We start from the raw sequence: 26,251 nt of genomic DNA on the forward strand, positions 1-26,251 counted from the left end.
CGACATTTCGTTACATTTTGATGTCATGCAGGGATATATTACTGGGTTATAAAAGACTAGGACCTTTAAAAATTGATGTTTGCTTTTTTTTTTTTGTAGCCAGTTAAGCTTTTTTCTTTTTGTAGAATGGCTTTTTATATCTGAAATTTGGCTATCAACATTGATTAGGCATATCCAACACATTTAATGTGAATATCATATTAGATTGCTAAGCTGTTTCACACAACAATTCTTTAAATATGTGATCAAAATACAATTTTTGGGCAAAAATTTATTGTTTTGTATATGGTTGGTTGTATATATACATAATGGAATACATACAGAAAAGTATTTTAGATGAATTTAAATTTTTGAAATAAATACCCGGGTATTTACCCATTTTGGGTATTTACCCGGGTATATACCCTGGGTATTTACCCCTAAAAATAAATACCCGGGTATTTTACATCACTAATCATAATGAAAATTTTGAATCAAGGCTTCTCCGGAGCAGACACGAGTTTAAAGTCGTTTAAACATTTGGAAACTCTACTTTTTGCATCCTTAAAGAAACATAGTAGAGAGCTTTTTTTTCTTTTGAGTGTGTACTATTTAATTAAATAAAGCGCACAGTTTTTTCAGTGATCTTTGTTTTTGTTAGTTCATATTTTGGAAATTCTTCATATTTTTATATGCTTAAATTCGTGCTTTCGTTTCTAAATGAATTCGTTCTTTATAATTATTGCTATTTTCCTTTAATGGGTAAGGAAGAAGCTCGATTTTTAATCACGTCAAAGTGATATGTTTTGAGTTCTTTCAGTTAAAACAGAAAACGAAAGTAGCGATTGTTTCTTACATTTATTTCTGACCCAGGCAATGCCGGGTATTTTTGCTTGTAAATAAATAAAGCACATATTACAAGAATAAATGATTCAAAAGGAACATGAGCGAGTACTTAAATGTTTAAATTTTTTATATATATATATATATATAAAGATAAATTATTCAAAACAGTGACTACTGCTTATTCCAAGAGATTATAAATTCTATATTTACTCGATTATTAGTATTCAAATGTGTTATTCCGAACTTAATGTATTTCGCTCACTCCTAAAAGAATTTGACCATCAACTTGACTACTCGGAAGGTCAGGACCGTATCCAGAGGAAGGCGACGGCGCCCCCCGAAACCCGAAATATTTTCTACTGTAAACAAAAGAAAGTTTTTTTTTTTTTTTTAATTTCTTCATGTCAGGAAAGGAAAATAACAAAGTTTTATATTCTTAATTTTGCGACTGAAACGAGTGAAAATTTGAAGAAATATAGAAAAAGCAATTCTAGTTCTCATTAACTGCAAAGCATACTTGAAATTTAGACCCTTAATTAGGACTTCCTGCTCTCTTTCTAAATTCAATTCAGGGCCGTCCGGACCAAGGCAGATCTTGTAGTTTCATCTTCAGAAAAAAAAGAAGAAAATGTCGTACATTTCAATCGGATAAAAACAAATTTAAAGTTTCTTTTCTTTCAAAACAAATCTTTAAAACAATGAATTACATTTACGGTTGCTTTAAAACAATAATCCTAGACTCATCTGCTCAGCACCTAGCGCGCCAAGTGACCAAGCTACCGGAACCCATTCCTTTTACTTGGAAGCGGATGTTTTTTCTTTGGCAATAATAAATGTTTCACCAAACAAACAAAAAAGTATAAAATCACATTAACAGTAGCTTTCAAATCTTTAAATATTAAGAGCTGTGTTGCCCGGCTCTGCCCGGTTTACCCTGAGAATAAAAATTGTGGTTAGTGACATTTATTTAACAATCAGACTGAAATAAAGGAAAAAAAAACACCATGCAAAATTACCTTCCAAATAATGATGACAGGTTTAAAATACTTTTAGAAATTAAAATGCGAAAGATGGATTTTAAAAGCATAACCATGGAAGCATGAAATAAGATTAAGAAATTAAATGCAAAATAAGGAAAGAAACAATGAATTCAAAAAGCGTAACCGTGGAAATGCAAAAATGTCACTTTTTCCAATGGTGTCAAAAAAAAAGAAACTGTGGGACAATTCCTTCACTTTTTATTGATAGATTTAATGAAGAAAGTAGTGCCTAAATTTCAGCTAAGCCTAAAAAAGTTCGAGCTGAAAACACAAATTACTCCCGCCATAATTTAGTTAGAGCATTGAAACAAATGGTTTAGAACACGGAAAATTCTTCCCTTTTCAACGATATATAATATTAATATGTGCAAGTAATTTTTCACTCCCATATTCAGGAATTTATGTGAAATTTGGGCCTAAATTGGAATAAAAAAAGAACTATTTATCTGATTATTTTCAAATTATAGCCTATGTCACTGAGTAAGAAAGCATCTTTCATATAGTGAAGGAATTTTTCAAATAGGTGCAGTGGTTCTGGAGCTTACCTCGAACGTATAAACACACAAAAGTCCACCCTCTCTCTTTATAATATTAGTATATATTACCTATTATTTATAAATTTGCATTAAATGAAATCAGCATGCAATATTTTTAGTACAAATTTATTATATTGCCTTGAAAAAAATTTTTTTTGCCTTTAAAAGTACTTGAAAAGTGCATGAATCCTTTTCTCCCTGAGAGGTATCAACCCTGATTAATAAGAAAAAGCGTTGGAATTATAGGGGTGTGTAGATTATTTTGTTTAGTTTCAGTTTTTGGTTGCCCACTCCAAACGTATTTGTGCTTTAGACTTTAGTCATTTCGGGACTCTATGGCATTATGAAGACCCACATCACCTCTTGATCAGTCTACCGTTAGTTAGATTTTCAAAAGAATCCAACGGCAGGAAGAGGGTGTAATTTGAGTTTCAAGATTTCATAAATACACTAGATAACCTCTGGAATCAATTAGGTTTTGTCATCATTGTTGGGGGAACCGAAACTGGTGATTAGTATCTCCGTCCTTTCTCACTACTTTTTCTTAGAATTCTTAGTGTTTGTAACCCCCTATGCCAATTCCAAGAATCTCCAGTTCAACTTGGCGACCATAGCTCTGAATGTCCGTTTTTTTGAAGCACCAGCTTTCATTCTATTTACGCTTGTTTTCCTTGCCATAGGTAAAAACCGGTTGTGGAGTGTCCAATCTTGATTAGTATTCTATTATCTTTGGTATTACTATTCTCTTCGTTTAACAAGGTCCTGAAAATTTTTATGATCTTCAAAGAGCCATAGAAATTTTTCATCCCAGTAGAGTATAAACCCTATTTGTAGGATTTTCATTTCTTGATTTTAAATATTTCCTTTTGTTTTTCTGCAGAGAAATGATCTGAAAAGACTGTTCCAGTTTTGTCTGCAAGGCCTAAGCGAGTTGAACAAGGTGGGTGGAGTGCCTCCTGAAACAGCACGTCTCTTCAAAAAGTTTCTTATCATTGCAGAACAGGTTCTCACCTGGAACTTCCAGTTTGCAATGCTACGTATCCTTGCCTTGGAATACCTTTATAGAATGTTGAAATGTGACCTTTGCAAACTGTCTACTAGCTCTCTTCTTCTAGTTATATTGCTATGCCTTTTCATCAAAACAATACTTGATAACAATGTTTTCACTATAACAGACTTGCTGCTGTTAATAAAATTGTATTTTTTCAGCAAAATTATATGGTTAGTTTTACACATTATATATATATATATATATATATATATATAATAAAAGTGAAAAATATTGAAAAGAACACACCAAAAGCCCATAGATGTGCAACGCAGCAAAACTAAAAAGCCAAGTAACAATAAAATTAAGCAAACAGAATTTCAAATATTAAACAAATTATAAATAATTAATGATGATAAAAAGGAAAAATGCAGACAGCTATTAAGTAGGAAAAGATAAAGAGTGAATCCAGAGCCCATCAGCTGTGGAGGATTCATTAATTATGGTCAAAAGACCAAAATTTTAACTATGAACTAAAAGAGAATGTTTAAGCTCCAGTACATGCAATATAGAGTAACAATGGGCAAAAGCACCACTTGCTAAACTAAAACCAATAAACTAGAGCTCAAACCTAAAACTAAAAGCAGGGGGTTTCGCCTCGAATAATTAGGAAAACAAGTTCCGATAATTAGCCATCCACGGGACAGTACCTGCCAATAACAAAATTGTCTTACCTTGAAATCCATGGAAACAAAGCCGATTCCATTGTTCAACCTGATAAAATTCCATTCCAGTTGTCAACATAGCAGTAAAAGAAAGATAAAAACATATCCAGAGGACCAATCCATAGACATACCAAGTCGCCTGTTTCTTACGTGTAAAAATTAATCCACCCCGGTGATTCATAAAAAATGGTTTGTCACGGTTGTATCATACATTTACACAGTTAAACAGTTTCAAGAGAAGCGAAATGCTCATCGAAGGCTATACTTAAGCAAATGTTTTCAACTAGATTTTTAGGGAAGTTATTATTAAAAAGTAAGCTTTTGAGTACTGAAATTTCTTGCTTAAATGCAGAAATGATATTGCAAATTCTTTTTATTCTGAAAACTTGCGAAACAATGATGCCAATAAAACAGGGTTGGCAAAAACCCGGGTTTTTTCAAAAAAGCCCATGTACCCAGTGTTTTTTGGGTTTTTTAAATAAAACCCAAAAAAACCCAACCAAAGTTGGGTTTTTTAAAATAAATGTGGGTTTTTTTGTCTTTTTTAGGGAAAATGTGGGGTACTTGTAGCATATTGTAGCATAAGTATATGGACAAAGTGTAAAAAGTGTCTTCGGGTAAAAAAAGCTGGAAAACTAGTTAAAATTTAGCGTTTTCTGAAGAGAAGTATAAAAGACGAAAAAACCCAAGAATGGTGAAGTTTGAGGTTTTTTAATTTTCATTATTACCAACAGTTAAGGCAAAGTTACTTCTCAAGTGATAAAATCTATTGTTTGTTTTTAATTACTACATTTTTTCTTTGCATTTTACTTTATTGTATTTCATTTTGTTATGCAAAACTACTGTAGAACCTCAAGTAGTTTAAATCCCTTTTTACGAAATTCCAGCTTAATCAAGACATTTCTTTGAATTTTATGTTGCCTGTTTTTCTATTTCTGTGTACAGAGTAAGAAATACTAAACTTTTCGTAAGATAATGAAAATACTGTACCCGTTCTGTTTTCTGTCGACCGTTTGAAAAATCTGATTATTTCTAAAAAATATACCTTGTGTTTATTCGAGATTTATGACGTGTTGGTTAACAGAAACTAATTAACGTGAAAGCCTTTTAACTAGATTAGTTTCCTCTGTACAATCTACAAATATTGAGAAAATCAGACGTGACAGGACTTGGTCAATATAATTTGAGTTATTTATTGACCAGTTAAAGAAAAAAGTTAAATACATTTATTTAAAATCTTTGACGTATTTTTTTAATGCCGTTAAGAATTAAGAAATACTATTAAAGTTCAAAGTTCATTTTTTATGTTCATTGTCTGTGGTGGTGAAGAACAAATAAAAAAGAAGTTTAAATTGTGAAAATATTTAAATTAATTATTTTTTTTTTAAAACTTCTCAGAAAATTTAAAAAAACCCAAAAGTGGGTTAAATAATGGGTTTTTTTAAGTGGGTTTTTTCAAAAAAACCCATTGGGTCCAACCCAATTGGGTCCAATTCGGCCAACCCTGCAATAAAAACCTTTTTACTTAAGCAGGAGGAAAAATCCTGTAAGCTGTTAACTGTGAAATTAAATTTGCGTCTTTTATCATAGATTGTAGTGGAACAATTTGAGTCAATTTGTATGTTGATATCCAGGAAATTAAAGCTATTTTGATTAGAACTAGTCTTTTTGAGTGTTAATAAACTATGATAAATCATTTTGCTAAGTTCAGAAAAATTAGGAAAATTTATACACAAAAGGTCAGCAATGTATCTGCAACAAAGCGGTGTAGAGGAAGGATTGTCAATTAAATATTTTCTCTCATAATATAAAAGAAAAAGGTTGGCCAATGTAGAGCTAAAATTAGCTCCCATTGCAATGCCATTAATTTGTAGAAAACATGAATTACCATTTTTGAAAAAATTATTGAAAATACAAAATTTAAAAAGACCAAGAAAAATCAATTCATTAAAATCAAGGGAATCCTTGACTAAATTAAAAAGTTTTGACACAGAGGAAAAAAGTTCAATGAGTGGGATATTGGTGAAGAGGTTTTCAAAATGAAAAGTTTCTAAGTTATTTATATCAAACATATTAAGTAAATTGATCACTTCAACACTATTATTAACAATCCAAAACCAATTCATTTGTTGAAGTTTAAGTTGTTCTAGATTTTTTTTGAGAAACTGTTCAAGCTTTACACTCAGATTTTTTCCGATGGTGTTGGTGGCAGAGCATATAAAACGAAATCCAACAGGTATTTTATGAAATTTTGGAATTGCATATATATAAGGTAAGTTAACAGAATCAGGACGTGGCAATTTTAAAAGTTTGTAAGCAGCAGCAAATTTTTTGATGATGGAGGATTCATTAAGTTTGGAGGAAACATAAGTGGTGGTTTTTTCTAGTTCATTTTTCAAAATATTAGCATATAATTTTTTGCAGCAGATAGAGTAATTAAAACTGGCTTTATCAACAACAGTAAAGACAAAGGCTTTTTTAAACTCATTAATGGCATTATTTTCATCAGCAGAGAGATGGAAGTATGAAGGTTCTGTGTTGACAATATCACGTAAATGTGATTTCAATTCAATTAAAAAGCGGTGTCTATATTCAAGAAATGCATTAAGTGGAACATTAAAACTATAAGAGATTTTTCTTAAAAAATATTCAAGTTCAAACATAAGCTTATTAAAAGCTTTCAGGAAATTAATACGAAAATTAGGCCGATATTTAGTACCCAAACTAAAAAGTTTAATGAGATTTTTGTTTTGTAAAAAATTTAAATCACCTGTCAGAATATGACCAAGATCAGAGTTGAAGAAAATGGAATTAGAGAAATTAGCACAATTGCAATCAAAGTCCAAATATTTATCAAAGTTTTTAGCAACTTCTTGATAGTTTAGAATTTTTTTCGAGAAAGGAGGATTGAATTTGTAGCTGAAGACAATTTGTAGATCCTTGATGGGAAAAAAATCCAAAAGTTTACTGTGTAGTTTTGAAAAGTTTAAATAGTCGAAGGATTTTTGCAAAAAACTAAAAGTACAGTAGTAGGTTTGATGTTGTTGAGTATAACCAACTTTGTAGATCAGAAGATCATAACAAAGAAATTCAAAGTGTGAATTTTTAAAAAGATAGTTTGGAAAGAAATTTTTGAGTTTTTTTTTTTTGAAATTTAAGTTTTAGACTAAAAATAAATTTCCTTACATATTCTGTGTCATAAGAATGACAAAATGAATTTTCAAGCTTATCTGCATATCAATGGGCAAAAAAATGCAGAAACGAGGAGGGGATTTTCCTGATCCTCTATTAAAACAAGAAGTTTTAGTATTATTTCCAAATCTAAACAGCGAATAAATACTAAGATTTTTAGATGAGTTATGGTATGCTGTATATAATTTATTATCAAGGGAAGAATTTAACCCATAAGGGAAAATAGATTTGAATTGTAGAATAAAATGAGAGTCTAGTGAAAGTCTCTTCTCCAGAGAGTGTTCAAAACCTAGAATTGAAATAGAAATATTATCAAAACTGTGAAATTGAAAGTGCTGAAGTTCTTTGTCTTCTTTGTTTTTGAACGAAAGTATATCATGTCTGTGATTGTTGATACGAATATTTAATGAATTCTTAGTTTGTCCAATATAACAGTATATATATATATTTTTTGTAAACCACAAAATATATATATATATATATATATATATATATATATATATATATATATATATTGTAAACCACAGCACTATATAGTGCTAGTATCGTATGTGAATGAAAAACTGATTTAACTAGTATGGATTTTGGGATATTTCACTGCATTGTCTTCCACTCAAAATTAATATAACATATGCTTTATTCGTTTTCTTTGACTATTATCATCAGTTCCTCGCAAGCTAGTGGGCATGTTTGAATCTCAGCAGTGCCCGGCGCTACGACCCACAGTTGACTGGCATGAAGTATTTGTTGATCCAACAGTCATCCAACTCTTCTACAAGGTGAGAATTTTTATTTTTTCTTTACCCTTGCAAGGCTCTAACTACCCTTCTGAAGAATTCTTTGCTTTTTCTGCCTGATCAGTATCAATACGAATTAATTTGGAAGAAGAACAGTCTTTTGATTCGGTATGGAAAATTACCCTTACAAGATGTGTTGTGTACCTGACCTGAAAAACATTAAAAGGTTTTTAAATCTTAAAAAAGTGTGGTCACTTGGAATAAATGAAATGAACATCCTTACCTCATTTGAACCTATTTTGCTGCTAAAAATATGAATTAATGTATATATAGCTAAGGTTTTCAGATATATTTTTTATGTTTTGTCTTAGTACATAAGTCTATTAAATTTGCAACCCAAGATTATGTCAAGTTGATATATCCAACATCTACTGGGGAAAAATCCAGTAGATCATTAAAAAATCCAGTAGATGTTTACGATGGATTTTTCATTGTTGGATAGGAAATAAAGGACCTTTTATTATCCCTCTTAGTACAATCAAATGTTCCTTACATCTTATACACAAACAAGAGAAATAATCAAAAGTTAGGAATCTCCCGGAAAAACCGGTAGAATTGGCAGGTATGGCATTGAATCTTAAGTTAATTTAATAGTGTTTAATTTGGCTCCATTTATTTAATGTGTTCCACATCTGTAATTTTTGCCTGGAGGAATCCCAAAAAGTTCTTGAAATTGCTCAATTTTTACTTTATAAATTAATAGTGCACCTTGCTATTATTTGCTTTAAATTTCTAGTTTTTTGCATAACTTTGATGCATATGACATTTATATATACTGCTGTGGGCAGGTAAACTAAAACTCCTGTATACCACTATACATGATTTAACCGGTTGGATGGCTCCCTGCAAGACCGCTCTTGTTTTCAATCCAGACCAGAATCCAAGCAACCCTTGAACCAACACTCCCATAGGTCATAACAGCAAATATCCAACGTTGTTTAGCACAAATAAACAGAGCTTTGGAATGGGAACATGGAGCGCTTTGAGATCACAAACATATTTAACATGCCTAAGTCACAATTAATGAACACGGAGGATCTTCAACCGGCTGGCCTCGAACCCGGAACCCTCCTGTTACAAATTCGACGCCTTACCAATCAGGCCTCGAGGGCCACAATTTCGAGTGCGTTTCATTACACTCCAAAGTCCCTCGCATTGTTCACTTTTCATGGTTTAACTTCTAAGATGAAGCTCTTTTTTATTCAGATCAGGATCATGTGACAAATGTGAATAAAATTTGCATTTAAATTAGCATGAAAATAATTTTAAGAACTGCTGCCTTCATTCCTCAGAACCATGGGGTTTGTTGGGGTGCAGATTTGGGACAGGATATCCTTAATTATGATGATTTTATTGTGCCTTTTTTTGAGCTGAGTCTTTATGAAACCCTCCCTGAGTTATGTTATCTGTTCTCTTTCCTTGGTTCCAGCTTCATTGGCAGGTACGAGAAATCCCTGATTTGTGCCATCACACACTTCAGTGCCTACATCAACTGTCCTCCTTGAACGGGCAAGTTCTCAGTAAGAAAGAGGACAGGCTTAGCTACCTCCGTTGTTTTGTTGAGAATCTCGTCCATCTCCTTAATGGGTGAGTCTTCATAGCTTTCTCCTCTCTTATGAACTAAATTAATTTTCTCATCACTGGTACATAAGGTTAAAAGTTTGCCAGTCTCTGTTATCTCTATCTCACTTATATCAGGGGTAGAAATTGTCCTAAAATTTAAAATTTTGTCCCAAAATTCCTAAAATTTCGAGTTTTGTCCTAAAATTCCTCAAGTTTTCATTATTTATTTCCTATTTATGCAAAAAAATTAAATTCAACCTAGAAATGAAACTTTTCGTGATGATATGCTTATACTGTAGAATAAAATAAACTTTGTAGACCTTAAAATTTTTCTCTAAAAAAGAAACAGAGAAAAACCTATGCTGCTGCTACTTTTTTCTGGAGAAATAGGGGGGGGGGATACAGTTAGCCAAACCACACGCGCAATATAAAGCTGTTTGTTTTAATGTATACTTCATAACTTTTGCAATCATTCTTTTCTGCAAGAAATGTATAAAAATAAAATAATAAAGAAAATAAACAGCTGAAGGCAAATTTTGCAGAAAAAGAGTTTGGGGAAAGGAACATGATCTGATGTTTTTTATTTTCTCCCTTTGAAAAGAAATGAAAATAATATGCGAACCGGGGGGAGGGGGTATTCCCCTTCTCGCAAATTTCAGTTCCATGGCAGACAGAGGGGTTAGGGGGTGAAAGGTATCATAGCTAATTGAAAAAAAAAAAAGACACACAATGTGATGAGTTAGAACCCAAATGTAAAAACTTTGTTCAAAAATTTATTTAGAGCAAATTTAAATAATTTGCTCCCTGGTGGGAGGTACTATTTTATTTTTATAGTGCTTATCTTGTGTGTGATTGGAGAATTGGTTTGCTCTTACAGTGCAAAGAGTCAGTTTGCTGTGTATTTCTGTTCAGTAAAATTAGATTATTTCTTGCACATAAAATTTTTAAATTTATCAACTATCTTTTTGTTTTAAAAATTTAAATAGTTAATTTATTTGATTAAAATGCTATGGAAAACGAAATTCTTTTCCTTGTGATTGGAAAACGCAGACAGAAATGAATGCATGATCACACGTAGTGCCGTGCAAAAAAGGATGAATTTAAAACATTTTGTTCTATTTGTACATTATCTTTCCAATATTGATAATTAAGGATTTTCACAGGTATTGTCTCATGCTGATACGGCGAGACATAAAAGGTTGACAAGTAGCTTGAAAAATCAAGCTGTATTTTTAATTCCTTGTTCTTCGTCTAGTTTTGAAAACGAATTTATTATGATGAAGTAATCCAAAGCTGTCATTCCAAATTCACTCCAAGGTAAAATTTCAAAACTAGAGGTTTTCTTAGTTTTGATGCTATAAAAAAATGTTCATTTGCGTCTTTAAATGATTTATTCGTTAATGTACTGGGATTCAAAGATAGCAAAAAGTATTAAATTATCTGATAAAAAGTTAGCAAAAAGTATTAAATTATCTGATAAAAAGTTAAGTACAGTATAAATTTTAGACTTGCACCTTACTTTAAATCCCTCCTAATTAAGGATATTTTTTTAAATCATTCTTTGTAATTCACTTTGATGAAACAACAGCAAGGCAAGTAAAGAAGCAATTGGACATACAATTATCCTACTGGTATGTGGTATATACTTCTACTTCATTCTAGTTTTCAACATTTAATTTGAAATGTTTTATCATCCTCTGTGAAAATCAAGCTTATAAATTATGTTTAAATTTTAAAAAAACTTTTTGTTAAACTTAAAATGTCCTAAAATTTTATCAAAATTGTGTACTAAAATTTTTGAAATCACCTCTCCAACCCCTGTGATATGTCTGCCTGTCTCTGTGTACTGTATTATAAAAGGGCCTTAGACCCTAATTGTTATATTTTTTATTTTATGTTTCTGCACAGGGGCCCCTTAAGAGATCATGAGGTGATTGGAATCTCTAACATGTTGAGCCGCCTGCATGTATTCTTCCCGGCCCTCTACATAAATTCCCTCCCACCAGAGATATTGCAGGCCTACCTCTCACAAATGACTGCTCTCACGTGTAAATGCATTGATATGGCTGCACATGAGGATAAGGTGAGGTTTTTTTTTCTTTTGTTTTTCTTTCTTATTTTCTCTCTCATTCGAAGAGATTCTTGATCATTTTAGATAGATGAAGGTTAGAAAATACTTAATGTCAAGTATGGGGGCTAAGCAAACCACTATGCATATTAAATTATAAGAGTTTTTAAGACAGCTCTTGATTGTTTTATTGCTATTTGAAATAAAGATAATACTTGCAGGGGCAGACTGGGTCCTGCAAGGGGGCTGCAACCTTGGCCTCCAAAGGGCGCCAAAATGAAGAAAAGAAAAAAAAAATGCTGGTACACAGGTTTACAAGTTTAAAGAAAAGCAAAAAAAAGCGAAGAGAAGTCGTACAGGTTTGTGAGCGCAAAAAAAAAGGAAGTTGCACCAAAATATTTAAAAAATTACTAAATATGAAAAAAAAATTTTTTTTTTAAATATACTATTAATAAAAAATATTAATAGTATATTTAAAAAAAAATTATTATTATAAATATTTTCTAATCTAATAATATCTCCTCAATATTTCCTTTAATATTTGCAGAGTGAGTTCTGAAAGAAGACTAATATACTATTTCAAACTTGAACCACATTTATTAAACAACAAGGAATATAGCTAAAACAGTCTGTAAATGATAAAATATACTAAAAACGTAATAATTAATTCCATCTCATATTTAGCTACAAACTGTGGCACACCAGGTGCTATGTGCTATTAATGTAAAAGATAAGTAATACAGAAATGATGAAATCTAAACTACATGACTATCAACCAAGGCTTTGGTGTAAATCTTTAAAACCATTAGGAAATTAGCTAATACAAGCTCATAATTTTGAAGAGGGGCGAGTGACACGAACAAGCAAGTTTGAATGCTGACAAAGCAAACCGCCTACGACAAAGAGATGTAATCAAAGAGAAAGAACATAAGCCGCGAGCAGTTTAAATATCCCCAGGGTTATTAGCATATCCGAGTCACGTGAACGAACACTCGTCACTGCTATCATTGAGTACACGTGCCATCAGATTCCTTCTAGAAGCTTTGATGTGAAGTTGTCCATTATGGAGTTCTGCAAAGGTGGGCGAAAGTGAAACAAAACATTCGGTCGATTCGACCAACGCAAAATGAGTGCGGATAAGCGTTTTTACCCCAGTCATGCATAATTATTGGTAATAAATTGTAAGTAACGAAAAACATTCTCTTTTACTATTGCTGTTGTGAGGTGATGAGGTAGGATTATTTACTGTTGTTGCTAACAGGCATTTATGCCCAACAGTTTAGGCTTGAGGGCGCATCAGTCTGCTGGCTGATGGGTTTGGCACACAGTGGTTCAAAATCGTCAAAAAGCACTCAAAACTCGGATTCCTCACTTATTTAATTCAGCCATTTTGGCTGTAAATATGTATTCGTTACCTCTTGAGAATGTCATTTCTTGAGTTTCAGGGCTTGAGTTGCCTGCAAGCATTTGTTAGGATATTGTAGAAGATTGAGTATAGGAAATCTTAGTTTGTAAAAAATGAAGTCCAATTTCTTTCTTTGATTATAATTTTTTGAACAGGAAGATTGGAGGTCTTTTCTCAGCTATTTGGGATGTAATGAGTACATCTTTTCCTTTTCATTTTTTATTTTTATTTTTTAACATTTTTATCTGAAAATAAAAATTTTATTCTTCCTACTACACATTTTGCGTCTAGTTGATTATATACTTAGATGGTTTGGTACCATGTATAGAAACATTCCCAACAATAATAAGCTGCGAAAACCTGCAACCTTGAGAGTAATAGCTCGGCGAACAAAAACACACGATTTCAAAAACACTTTTTATTTGTCAACAGTGAAATAGAGCGATATATTGTGACCTTTGATTTTTAAACTAATGTTTTCAATCCCTTGTGAACATAAAGTATTGTTTTGGAGCATTCAAGTCAGTATTCTCGCCAGAGAAGTTCAGCGATATTAACCAATATGCTTCAAATAAAACATTGCAATCTTGTAGAAATTTTGCTTCAATCCAATGTCAAAGTCGATTCTAGTTTAGTTCTCCACGTTTATAAAAGATTGCGCGAAGTGTGACAAAGGGGGGGGGTACGCTGAAGTGTGACAATTGTGACAAATAGGGGGAGTGGGTCAAAAATGGTAAAAAAAGTATAACGATATTTACAGGCAGCATCTGTTTATAAATGATAGCGCATTTAGACCTAGAATATGTCAATGATCCCCTGATGAATCAGGCAATATTCCTTAGGAAGAAGATATATGAAGATATAGAAAATGGTTTAGAGCTTATTACATCAGCTGATGTATTTGGATGGATAGAAGTTTTCTTTTACAAACACTGCTGAAAATTTATCATGAAAATCAGAGGAAAAGCAAATGCTAGGATTATCAGGAAATAAAAGAAACAAATGAAAAGAGAAAAAAAAAGACCTGTGACCCCCTTTTTCTCCCAATCAACTCTAATTTGAGTTCTGAAACTTTGAATTCAAATTATGTTTTTCGCAATCACGATTTGTGACAAGACCCTACTCATTGGAATTATTGTTTCTAGAAACGGCTCCCTCCCCCCCACCACCAAGCTTACCCCTCCTCCTGGTTGGTTGAGTGTGTGTTGGCTTACGTGTGTTTGTAGGCGTGTGTATGTGTGTAACCCCCCCCCCCCCCCGTGTGAGTGTGAATGTGTATGAGCATGCATGTGTAGGACATGGACGCCACTGTCCAGCAGAAGTGGATTCTGGGGGACAGCGCTCAAGACGAGAGGAGCCGCGGCGTTTGGGGGTGGTGCTGCAAAGGCCCCTGGTCCAAGCTGAAAAAGGAACCACAACATCAAGGACAGGCAAATGAGAACAATAAGTAATGGTGATTGCTCAAAAAGGAACAGTAAGTACCATTAGCAAACAAAAAAGGAAAAGAATGAAAACGTCATTCAATCAGAAAATATTGAAACTATATGACATGCATTTCCAAATATAGAATGTTTATCAAAAAATAACTTCATGCAAAGTGCCAATGTTCCAAAATTGGAACATACTAAAACACACATTAAGTTTTTTTTTTTCTTTCTTTGGGAAATTTATGCTATTTCTCTATTTACTGGACCTAAACAGACATAAATTCAAAACATTACTCAAATCTGATCACTGGTCAATAGTTCGCAGGCTTATAAATGGGTAAGATTAAAATACTGTTGATTTGGTGATATTTTTAAAGAATATTTGTTCATATACCCTCTGTGTCAATGATATTTGATCGGATAAAAAATTCAATATTTAATAACGAAAATGCAGGGGTGGACCGTTTTCATATTCACTAATGTACGTCAAATTTTGACTAAATAATTTCAACCTTTTGTTACCTTAATTCTACACATAAGGCTGGTGAGAACGCCAAATCCCAAGTTTCTAGCTCAACTATTGCGATAGATATGGGTTTTAAGCGCTTTTTGACGATTTTAGACCACTGTGAGGCGAGCCAATCCGCCCCTGAGTACTTAGTAGCTTTATCCAAGCAAAAAATGGTGCTGCTGGGCAGTTCTATGAAAATGACAACTTTAACCCGTTCGGGACGAACGGCGCGTCTTTGTGTCAGCTCTAGGTGGTTCTTCGGAGACGAAAAACGCATCCGTGCGTTACGGTAAGTAATATGCAGCCAGCCTAACGACGCTATTCTGAGTTTTGGATTTGAAAGGAAATGTTTACTATTAGATGGCATTACTCATCCATGCATCCATGTTCCGTTCAAAAGATTGCTCTCCTGCATAAGTATTTCTCTGTCTGACGTCAGAATGGGGTCTTTCAAGTGTCTGTGATTTATTGGATTTCGTGAAGGATAATGTAAGCATGTGCTTGCAAGTGAGAAGGGAAACGTATACTCATTTTGAAGTGGCTCTTTCTAGTTTCAGTTCCATTTATAAAGGGATTGGAGGGGAGATATTCTAGCAAGGGGTTTTACTTTTATGTTCATTTGGTAGCCATGGTGAACACGTTATATTTCCGAGGAGGAAATATCTTAATTTATGACTGATCCATCTATGGATCTTTTGAGTCACATTGAAACAACTAAAAATTATTTTTGTTGGAGTTCTTCATACAGTAATACTTTCGAAAATCATACCCTGAAAAAAGGAGGCAAAGAACTTAGACGGAGATGTGTAATTTGCTCAAAGCAGAATAAAAGACTTAACACTACATATGAGTAAAATGCTCGATGCACATTTATCTGTGCTTTGAAATTTTTCATGCGGCTTTAAAATATTAATTGTTACAATATTCTTCAAGTATTTCATAATATTAAGAGCAAATATTTTTCCTGTTTTGTAGAAAATATATTGTTTAATTTTGGTACTTTTAGTTATTGTAAAAAACAATGTATTTTGCATTTTATTCTTAACTATCAATTATTTTTATCCAATTTTTTGATATGATTGAAATTTTGATACATTTTATCATCTATTAAAAAATGGTTTCATTTCTGCTTAAAGTATAAATTTTATCCATTATTATGTATGCTTACTTTCCGAAATAGCATATTAGGCTTAGCGAGAGAAATTGCCCCGGCCTGTGCGCACAGTCCGCGTGTAACAGCTGCCGTCCTAGGGAGCGCTATCTTCTGCGGATTGCCATCCCGAATGGGTTAATGAATATACTTTTTTCAATTAAATTTATTGGAATGATTTTTTAAAATTATTTCTCTCGTTTTACTTGATTCAATCTATATTACTATTATAAAGAGGAGAAATTTTTTATAATTGTATTGAATAGGCACCGAAACCACTAGACTAATTTTAACTATTCTTCATCATTTCTATCAGAAAGTAACATAGGTTATAATTTATTTCCAAAAAACTTAATCTAAAAAGGTAATTTAATGTTTTATGTGATTTTAAGCAATTTTTAGTACTTTATACTCCATAGACCCTTGAACAATTGTGCAAGAAAAATATTTTTAACATTAAAATGTAGGAAATTTAATTTTAAGTAAGATGAAAAAAAAGTTTTTGCAGATAGAGCAATTTTGGTATTTTTTATGAATTTCTGAAAAAACCTTTATTTTGCATTTTTTCATGGGTTGAATTTTTTGCTTAGCTCATCTCACAAATGGTATAAAGGCCTTGTTTCTGAATTTAAGGTATGTAATAGTAAAAACATTTCACCCTCTTCAGAAAATACTTCTTAAATTTATGGTGATGTCATGGCCATGTGATATAACTGCAGCATTTCTCTCGCTTTGTTTTTTTCCATTTCAGGATCTTATTCCTCCCCCCCCCCCCCCAGTCGTTTTGCTGTGTTTATTTAAAGTTACATATTTGTGTATAAATATATAATTCAATAAAAGCAGTGAATTTTTTTTATCTTTTGCACACACGACAGGGAACATGTTTTTTTTTTTTTTTTTTTTGGCTATTTTAATTAAATATGCCTCCCAGTTTTTTGCACGATCTTTGTTTTTGTTGTGGATTGGCAGTTAGGTTAAAACAAATAAAGATAGATAAGAAAATTTAGAGAGAGCTTGTGCATGTAGATAGATAGATAAATTTTGAGGTCAATATAGGTAGATGGTCAGTAAGAGGGCCGATCATTTAAAGGGACTTCCAACAGGGGGGGGGTCAATGCTCCCCCCCCCTCTACATGACTTAAAAAATAATGAGTTCGCATATGAGTGTAGTACTGAGCATGGAACTTGTTTGTAAGGGGAGCACAGCAAACCATAAGTTTTTTTTATATTTTTTATATATCATTTGCAGTCACAAGATGACCGGGTCTACAATGAGGGATTTGAGCATCTGTTGGATGCATGGCAGATGGTGCTACAAGATAACCAGTACTTTGCTCCAGAACTGGTACAGCAGGCTTCCGTCCAAATATTCAACCAATACCTCAAAACACATCTCTCCCCACCAGAAGGAACACGCCCTCAAGTAAGTTTTCACCAATGTATCCTTTTGCTTTTGAGGGGATAAAAACGTTTTTGCAGATGAAATTTACTCCATGCTTTGTACTTTTTCGCTTATCTGTTTAAGTCAATTTTTTTGATTCCATGGCAGATTCTCTAAAATTTTACTTCCATAGCAACATGTCCTTTACAAAATGGTTTGCTGTCATTTGCACAAGAAGAATCATCTTACATGCTTAAAATTGAACAAAATTTGTTTATGTATGCATCTACAAACTTGCAGATTTGATTATATTAATTAGTAATTTTACTGATCTTGATACATTTTCTGTAAATGATTTGTTTTGTCTTGTGAATTACATGGATTTTGAGTTGTCATTATTACTTTGTTTCGATTGTTGTACTAAATAAAAAGGAAGCTGCTGTACCCACGGACGTTGGTCGGAAAATTCCGAGTATTGTCTAGAAAAATCCTAATTGGGGTTCAACGTGTGTGTCACAGCCCTCTCCAGCATCCCAGGAAGTTTCAACGCCATCAAACGAATATTTAAGATTCTATCACATTTTTTCGGTTTTAGTAAGATCTAAGTAAAAAAAACATGAGCAATTTCTTTTTTTCGTCCATCGTGCATTGTATTATTCATTTTTGCTATGGGTATCATGTTTCTCTATATTTTGAAGGTTATGTTTTTGATTTTTAACGTTGTTAAACTGTGGTTTTGTCGATGTGACTGGCTTGAAAAACCAAAATGGCGTACCTTTGTACCCAAGGACGAACCATGTGTATCCACGGATGGCAATTTTTAGTCTCCTTGGGTCACACCTGAGTCTTCTTACAATGTGAAGTACCTCAAAATGGTGCCTTGTCATCAACGTCCGAAATTTAGTTTTAACAATGATGATGAATTTGAATCAGGTCTTGAAGATATAGTGTTGAAGTAGCCCCCACCTGTTGTAGGATCTACAGAACGTCAATCCCACCTGTTTTCATTTGAAGTCAACTTTTCTAGATTTTTGTTGGTTTAATCTAAACTGAGTTTTTTGTAATGGGTTAATTTTGTTAAAGGGTTCAATTTTCGTATAAATTGAAGTTATTATGTAGGTACATAGAGAGCTATACTATCAGGAATCTAGTTAATATTTTGTTTAAAAACATATTAATTATTCATCACATCATTAACTCTCTTAAAAGTTATAATTTCTTTAAAGAGTTTACTGGTGTTAAAAATTAAGGAAAATTTAAAAAACGGAATAAAGCTTCGATTAATTTCAAAGTTTAATCTCTGTTGGATATTTTGTTTAATGTTATTTTCAACAGATGTTTGAAGTATTTCAATATAAAATATCTTATTAAATTGTATTGAGTATAATTGAGTTCCTCAGACTTATTTATATATTTTTTTATATGCCTATGGGTACAAAGGCACCTGTCCACAGAGTGAACGGGATGTTGTACCCATGGACAAAAAAGATGCTTTTTAAGAAAAAAAAATTAAAATTGAAAGCTTTGAGATTTTTACCTGACAAAAATTGCCAAATCAGACGATAAGTTGTAAATAAGTTCTGCCAGAAAATTTTACCGATCGCTTATCCATTCCCATAGACCAGCAAAAATTGAAAAGTGAATTTTGTCCGTGGGTACAGCAGCTCTCCCTACAGTATTTTTGTTTTACCTTAATGACCTTAATAAGCAAATTTTTCTCATACCTCACTATTATTGGTACTGTATTTCTGATTTGTGTTTATTCATCAGTCAGCATACGCAAAAGAAAAAAAAATATTTAAAAATCTATTGCAATTTAAGAAAAAGGATTAAAAATTCATAAAAAGCAATCTTTGTCCCCAATTAAAGTTTTTTTTTCTTTTTTTTTCATGTTTGTTAAGTATTACTTGACTTAGTAATCAAGATTTCATTACTCTTATTTCCAGGAATTTGAAAGAGGCCTGAACTTCATTTAAATAATCTTCAAAGTATTTGTCAAATTCCTCCAAAATGTTTTGCAATGTTTCCTCGTTTGATTCACTCTCATGCATAATATTGAAATCTTGCAATTGTTTCTTCAATTCATCCCCACAAACAAACATGTCAAAAAAGTGCTGTTTTTATTGTTTCTGATTCTTTACCATATTTTAATGCTTTTGCATAATCGTTAAAGTCTTCTTGCCAATACCGCCAAGCCTCAGATGGACTTGAGCCAGGATCGAATACTGTTATTGCTGGAATATTTGCAGTTTTCTTGTTTCTTTTTTTTAATGCACTGAATCAGATTACCAAATGTAGGGTCTTATAGAAAGTACTTTTTGTCTCTATACTGGCTACATGAGCACTATTACTCTGACACCTTGTTAAGTAGTTAAATGAAGATTACGCCTCTTTCAAATTCTTAGAAATAAGATAAAAGAGTAATAAAATTTTGATTACTGAGTCAAGTAATACTTAACATTGTTGAACTGCCATGTGTTTTCCTCTAATGGCTCACAATTTTTTTCCTTCAACTAACAGTTTAATCATAATGGATCACATTCCAGTCATATGTTATAAAATGTTCTTTCCCTCCATTTCAGAGTGCTCCAGAAGAGATTGAAGAGGTGGAAGAGAATGATCGAACCAAATACTGGGATCAGCTGTCAGCCATTGGGCTCTTTGCCCGCCACATTTTGCACCATTGTGTACCCATCTTGGTCAGGTATGTTCTTATTTGACTGCGGACTCCAAATATGGAATGGGTGACATTTTCCAAGGAAGAGCTTTACAATTATGCGTATTTGAAGGACTGTTATAAAATCTTTCCTTAACCTAAGCTTCAATATTTCTTTTAAATTTCCTTCTAAGGTATTAGAAAACCATCTTGAGTCATTGCTTGCACCATGTTCTTCACTATTCCTAGCATAACAAACATAGGTGGATCTACTTGAGACTCATTTTAGGCATTTCTCTGCCCAGAAGTAAAGTTTCTTGGAGTAGTTCTATGTGTGAGATTTTCTATCTGCACCAAGGGTCAAAGTTTAAAAGATGATCAATCCTACGGGAGTTGCTTCTGTCTGCTGAAAAAAATAGAGCACTTGTGAGATTTCACTTCCCCAATTCGCAACTCCAACAAACTATAGGGGGCACTGCAACCACCGTCTAATGGCGGATGAAAAAGGTAAAACAAATGCATGCCATAAAATCCTAATAAACCTAGTAATTTTTGTTTGTATGCATGACTTTTTTGTTTTATTCTTTTTAAATTAGTTTTTAAAGTCTTGTGGATATTCTGGTCCACGTAGAAAGAAATTAGAATTCAAGAAACATTACTAAACATTGGAAATTAATGCAAATTTTTTAGTTTGTAGTTGTAAGCAGCCATTTCCCCGATGTTGAATTCGATATTTATCAATTCTTGATGGAACTACATTTTCATTCTGACCATAAAAACATTAAAAATATTTCATGTAACCAAACCTTTGTTTACCAGTGTTATCAAAAGAGGAAGATGATACTTCTTTGTCTTGTTTGGCTAGCGCTAATTGTTTTACATTTGAAGCTGAGTTATTTCTCAAATTGCCGAATCGTTTAATTTTATTTTTTTCTGTTTCATATCTTTCTAATTTCTGAGTTATGATTTAATTCTGTCATGCATCATCAATAAAATTCTCTCGGATACATGGTGATAGTTTTCTTCATAATTGATCTTCCATTATTTCTTTAAACTTATTGAATTCCGTAATCTTTCTACCATTTTAATCCACACATGATAAAAAATAAAAATGGTTTACAACTGACATGCAAAATCTCGCCAAGGGTTTTTAGCTCGCACAATACTAAAACTATAACCCTGAACTATAATTGCACTATTTTGGCGATGAAAATTCTCAGCATTAAACATTTTTCATTTTGTTTTACGATAATATTTTCAAGAAAATAATTTGTGTACTGTCCATTCCAATTTAAATGCTGCAGTAAAATAAGGTTAGTTAAATTAATTATTATTAAACTAGGAAGAGATAAAAGTCTTAATTCTTCTGCTGATGTTATCAAATCTTTCTTTTGAGCTTAAGATTTAAAAAAAAAACTATTCTTACAAAGCCACACAAAACAGTAGAAGAAAAAATTACCTGGTATAACCTTATCCTCTTTCAAAAAAAAAAATGCATCGAACAGACGAGCATATTCGTTGATAATGCGAAGTTTGTTAATCCAAAATATTTTTGTGTTTACGCTTTCGCCATTTACGAAAATCAATTCACTTTTTAGAGGGAAATAATGAAAACTAATATTAATATTTAAGGGACGAAACAATTTCTGTTGCTGAAAGCAATCTAAGACACATCGAATGCGTTAATTAACACTGGTAACAAACTGCCTATGTTTACCAACAGACACAGGTGGAACACAATGTTTTACCTTTTCCTTTGGTTTTATAAATCACCAAAAGGTAGCGTATTCGAGCGCTGGAGTTGCGAATTGAGTCTGTATCTTGAAAACAAAGGCTAATCTCAAGTTTTTATGGTGATTTTTATATTTTGTGAGATAAAGTACTTCGGAAATAACTAATTTTAAGCTGTATGCATTTTTGGTGTTGCATAGTGTAACCTTTACCATAAGCCGACTATTATTATGTGATATCCAAAGGATGCATTGAGTCCTAATTTACAAACTGTTAAAATTGAGTGAGTTATTTTTTAATTAGTGTTGTCTTTTTTCTTTAAAGACATAAGATGTTTTAGAAATGAAATCATCTTTCCACTGTAGGCTGCTTGAAGATCGGTTGACACGCCTGCATGGTCAGTTGCAACGAATGCAGCAGTGTGGAGGGGCCGAAGACAATACCATCCTAGAGATGCTGAATGAAGATATCCATTGGCTGCTTCTCATTAGTGGTGCAGTATATTTAATGTTAACATGTCTGGCATTTCTCCCCTTCTGCTAGTGGTTTTATCTCATGTGGAAAAATCTTGTCTCAATTTCTGATGCCTCGTGGTTTAAAATATAGTATGACGTATTTTCAGTGTTTGGGAATAAGAACTATATGCAAGCGTAATACTTGACACTCGCTAAACTGCTTTTGATGTCACTTTGCTATTTTACTTTGTGGGCAGTTCAGAGTTCCTCCACGAGCATTCATGAGTGTGAATAATGGTGAAGTGTTTTTGCATTTAGGAAGCTAAAATGATTCGTTTCTGCACAGGTGAAACACACTTCTAAAATGCAGCACTACAATATAATGTTCAGTAGATACAGTAATTATTTTCGACACACCTTTTAGTTCAAGCAAATTGCAAATCTTTACATTTCTTTAGTTGTCAGACACTTTCTTTTTTTTCTTCCATTTTCAAACTTTAGCTAAACAGTCCACTTATGTGAAATTATGTTTCATCAACTTCATATTTAGAATGAAAAAGAGTGGTGATTTGTACATTAAAAATGTGATGTTTTGACTAGGGGGGAACTTCCATTTTCAGTGATGCTATAGGGAAAGTTCATTCATGAAATCAATATTTAGTACCCAATAAAGAAGGTTGTACTTCCCCTGCAACTCCGTTCCAAAAATTTTCGAGTTGCAGGTAAGGAATTCGCGTTAGCTCCAAAATTCGTTACTGGAGAAGAACTCGCTAAATAGCCAATTTCAAATTGGGTTGTAGCCCAAGTCAACTATTGTTTAAAATTACACATTGATGTAAAGTAAGAATTTTTTGTTGAGTTTCATATTTCAGATGAATTAATTAATATCTGATTATGTGTACTGTTTGGGGGATTTTCCCTATTTCTTTCTTCCTTTTTTTTTAGTGTTGATATAGTAAGGTAATAAAAGTTAATAAGATAAAGTTAAAAGTTATTAAATATTGTAAGTTTTTGTTGTTATTCAGTAAAATTGAAAAATGCTTTTATTTCATGTTATCAGTAAGTTTCTCTAAAATGACTCCTATAATAAAAACTAAAGTTTTTCTCTTTTGTTTAAATATTTTTTTTTCGTCATCTAAATCAATTTTACGTATATGTATGTCTGTGTAAAATTTAAATCAAATTATGACTGCATCTATCTACATTTTCAAGTAGCCGAGTTGCACTTCTTGAGTTTAATATTCACTGTCAGGAAAGGATTAAAAATTTGAAGGTTGAATTCTTTCAACTTTTATATCCTTTTATGCAGCGAATATTCGTAAAAAGTGTTTGGATTGACAAATTGGTTCAGTGAAGGAAAGAAAGAATAAATAATTCTTAGTAATGTTTTATGTTCAAATGACCAATTTATCAATTTAAACCATTTTTTGATTTTTTTCCTTCAATCCTCAAATGGTGTGCACGTGTATGCTTATTATTTATTTTTTAAAAAGTAGCGAAGTAGCGACTAAATTTCAAAAATAATTTGTAGTTGCTACATTTTGAAAAAAGTAGTTGTAGTTCACTACCTTTGTATTAAAGTAGTTGTAGTTCGCTACAAAAAAAATGTAGTTTTTCCAGCGACTGATTTTCCTCGAGTTTTCTTATACAAGCTTGCTTATTTAGTTCCTGTTGTAAATAAAAGATAAACAATTAAACATCAAATTCTAACATTTCCTTATTGTTTGTATGAAATCCAAAAGAGTTGTTCCTTCAAATACTCAATTCTTCAGACTTATTAATTTTCTAAAGCTGACTAATGGTAGAAACATCAAAACCAGTGACTAAATGCTTATAAACTAGAATAGTGTGTAGTATGCTAACTTTTATTATGTGGGTCCTGAAATTTAAAAAACAAAAATAGACAGAGATTTTTTTTTTTTTTTTTGAAGGCTTGTACTAACCATTGTTCAATATTCATTTTAAATATATACTTTTTTTTAGAGGAAATTCGTTTCTATTCCAGGGCATGTGCTGTCATCTGTGAGTGAAGGAGAGACCTCCCTAATTCCTTTGGAGATAATTCGGTACAGCATGAGTCAAACAGAAAACGTTAACATTGAGACCACGTTGCGTGTCTTGGCTTCTCCTTCACACCGTGTCTGCGATATTCCTGGTGCTGAGACGTCCACAGATCCAGTTGTCAGGTGATCATAGATTATTCATTTATCCATTCTGTCCAAGCTTGCTATCTCGGTAATACTAAACGCCTATTGCTTTGTGAGTTTTTGTCAACTTGCCCATAAAAGTTTTTAAAAAGAAGAAAAATACATGACAAGAAGCTTAATGCATCCTAAAAAATAGAAAAAAGACAATTGAATAAAATAGTTAAATGGATGTTGAAAAAGAATAACAAGACACATTTATCCATCTCATTTTTCTAAATCGTCATTCCTAACCCTGAATGAGCCAGAAGTTGCTAAAAAGATCATGTTGTCTTGAAAAAGGAAAATATATTTTTATAACAATTGTTCCTTACTCAAAATATTTTATTATGAGATTGAGTCGATGCTGATATGCAATTTCTTAGACAATAATATGTATTTTTAGAAAAAAAAAAGTATGTATTTCGTTTTTATTGGACACTCTGGCTTTTCCTTGAGCAACAGATCAACATCAATTGACCATGCTTTTGACCATGTCACAGCCACTAATTGTAAGAGACATGGCAGTGAAACATGTTATTCTGTGATTGAGTATCATGCATTTCAGACTGCCAGCATTGAAAATGTTTCGTCATAAAGTCGGATTTCAAAACTTTTTCTTGCTGCCTCATAGTTAATTTTTTTCTCCAATGTTTTATCAATTAAATGCTTAGCTTATCATATAATAGAACCCTTGATGAATTTTTTTCCCCCTGCAGATTGGTGGCTGGAGTGTTTCGACTGTGTGAGGTGGAGAGGCGTGCTTTAGAGGCAAACCTCTCCCACCTAATGAGCCCAGAAGTTGGGACATCTCTGGCTTGGTTCTTGGGTCGCTTTGCAGTCACTTACCTGATGCCAAACGAAGCCTACTATTCCGAGGTGAATGTCATGGCTTGGAAGTTTATTTACTTAAGATTTTCTTTTCATTAGTCTCTGTAATACAAAATTATAGATAGTATTGAGCTCGGTCATCCAACTGGGAGCAGGAGTTTGGAGATACATATTTGTTTCTTACCATCAATCAGTAACAAGCCAGTTTACTTATTGGTGCATCCCTACTATCAAGTATTTTGCATAAGTAGCAGCCAATGAATGCTGTCAGGAATTAATTAGGAAAAGAAAAATATTTCTAAATACTTTATTATTATTATTATTGAAGCTATAAAAATCAGTACAAGTATTCAACTATCAAAGTTTGCAATAATTATTCCCAAAAAACTTCAGAGGAAAATTAATTTTGTAGACTAAAACTTCAAAGTTAGTCCTTTTGTTGTACATTCAGTTTCACTCAGTAATTTCAATATGCTTGCAAAAAAGTAGAAAAGTGCAAATAATGTTTTTGATGTGTATGTTTTCTACAATAAGGGTTTTGTTTCGATAAAATGCAATTGTATGATTAATCTCAATGACATTTTGTTGAGATTAATGAATCATTTACTCTGAATTACTTTGAAAATTCAAAGATAAATTAATTTAATGTGGAAAAAAAGATAGAAAAAGCAATATTCGGGAGAACACAGAATCCTCATATACATAACAGCCAATGAAGGAAGTAACCTGCGTGTTTCAACAATGAAACTTGTGCCACATTATGATAATTTGATAATATGTTTTAGTA

At 32.4% G+C, this 26,251-nt stretch overlaps 1 protein-coding gene across 1 annotated transcript in view; it reads left to right on the plus strand.

Moving 5' to 3' along the window:
* Nucleotides 1–26,251, plus strand: part of LOC129221242 (exportin-4-like) — a 113,108-nt gene that overhangs the window by 35,768 nt on the left and 51,089 nt on the right. The window contains exons 6-14 of the mRNA XM_054855700.1: nucleotides 3,282–3,438; nucleotides 7,973–8,085; nucleotides 9,533–9,690; nucleotides 11,575–11,749; nucleotides 17,477–17,650; nucleotides 20,191–20,312; nucleotides 22,361–22,488; nucleotides 24,456–24,636; nucleotides 25,353–25,512. Coding sequence (XP_054711675.1) covers nucleotides 3,282–3,438; nucleotides 7,973–8,085; nucleotides 9,533–9,690; nucleotides 11,575–11,749; nucleotides 17,477–17,650; nucleotides 20,191–20,312; nucleotides 22,361–22,488; nucleotides 24,456–24,636; nucleotides 25,353–25,512 — 1,368 coding nt within the window. The remainder of the gene's footprint in view (nucleotides 1–3,281; nucleotides 3,439–7,972; nucleotides 8,086–9,532; nucleotides 9,691–11,574; nucleotides 11,750–17,476; nucleotides 17,651–20,190; nucleotides 20,313–22,360; nucleotides 22,489–24,455; nucleotides 24,637–25,352; nucleotides 25,513–26,251) is intronic.

This window comes from Uloborus diversus, chromosome 1, assembly GCF_026930045.1.
Source record: "Uloborus diversus isolate 005 chromosome 1, Udiv.v.3.1, whole genome shotgun sequence".
In the NCBI taxonomy this organism is placed as follows: domain Eukaryota; kingdom Metazoa; phylum Arthropoda; class Arachnida; order Araneae; family Uloboridae; genus Uloborus; species Uloborus diversus.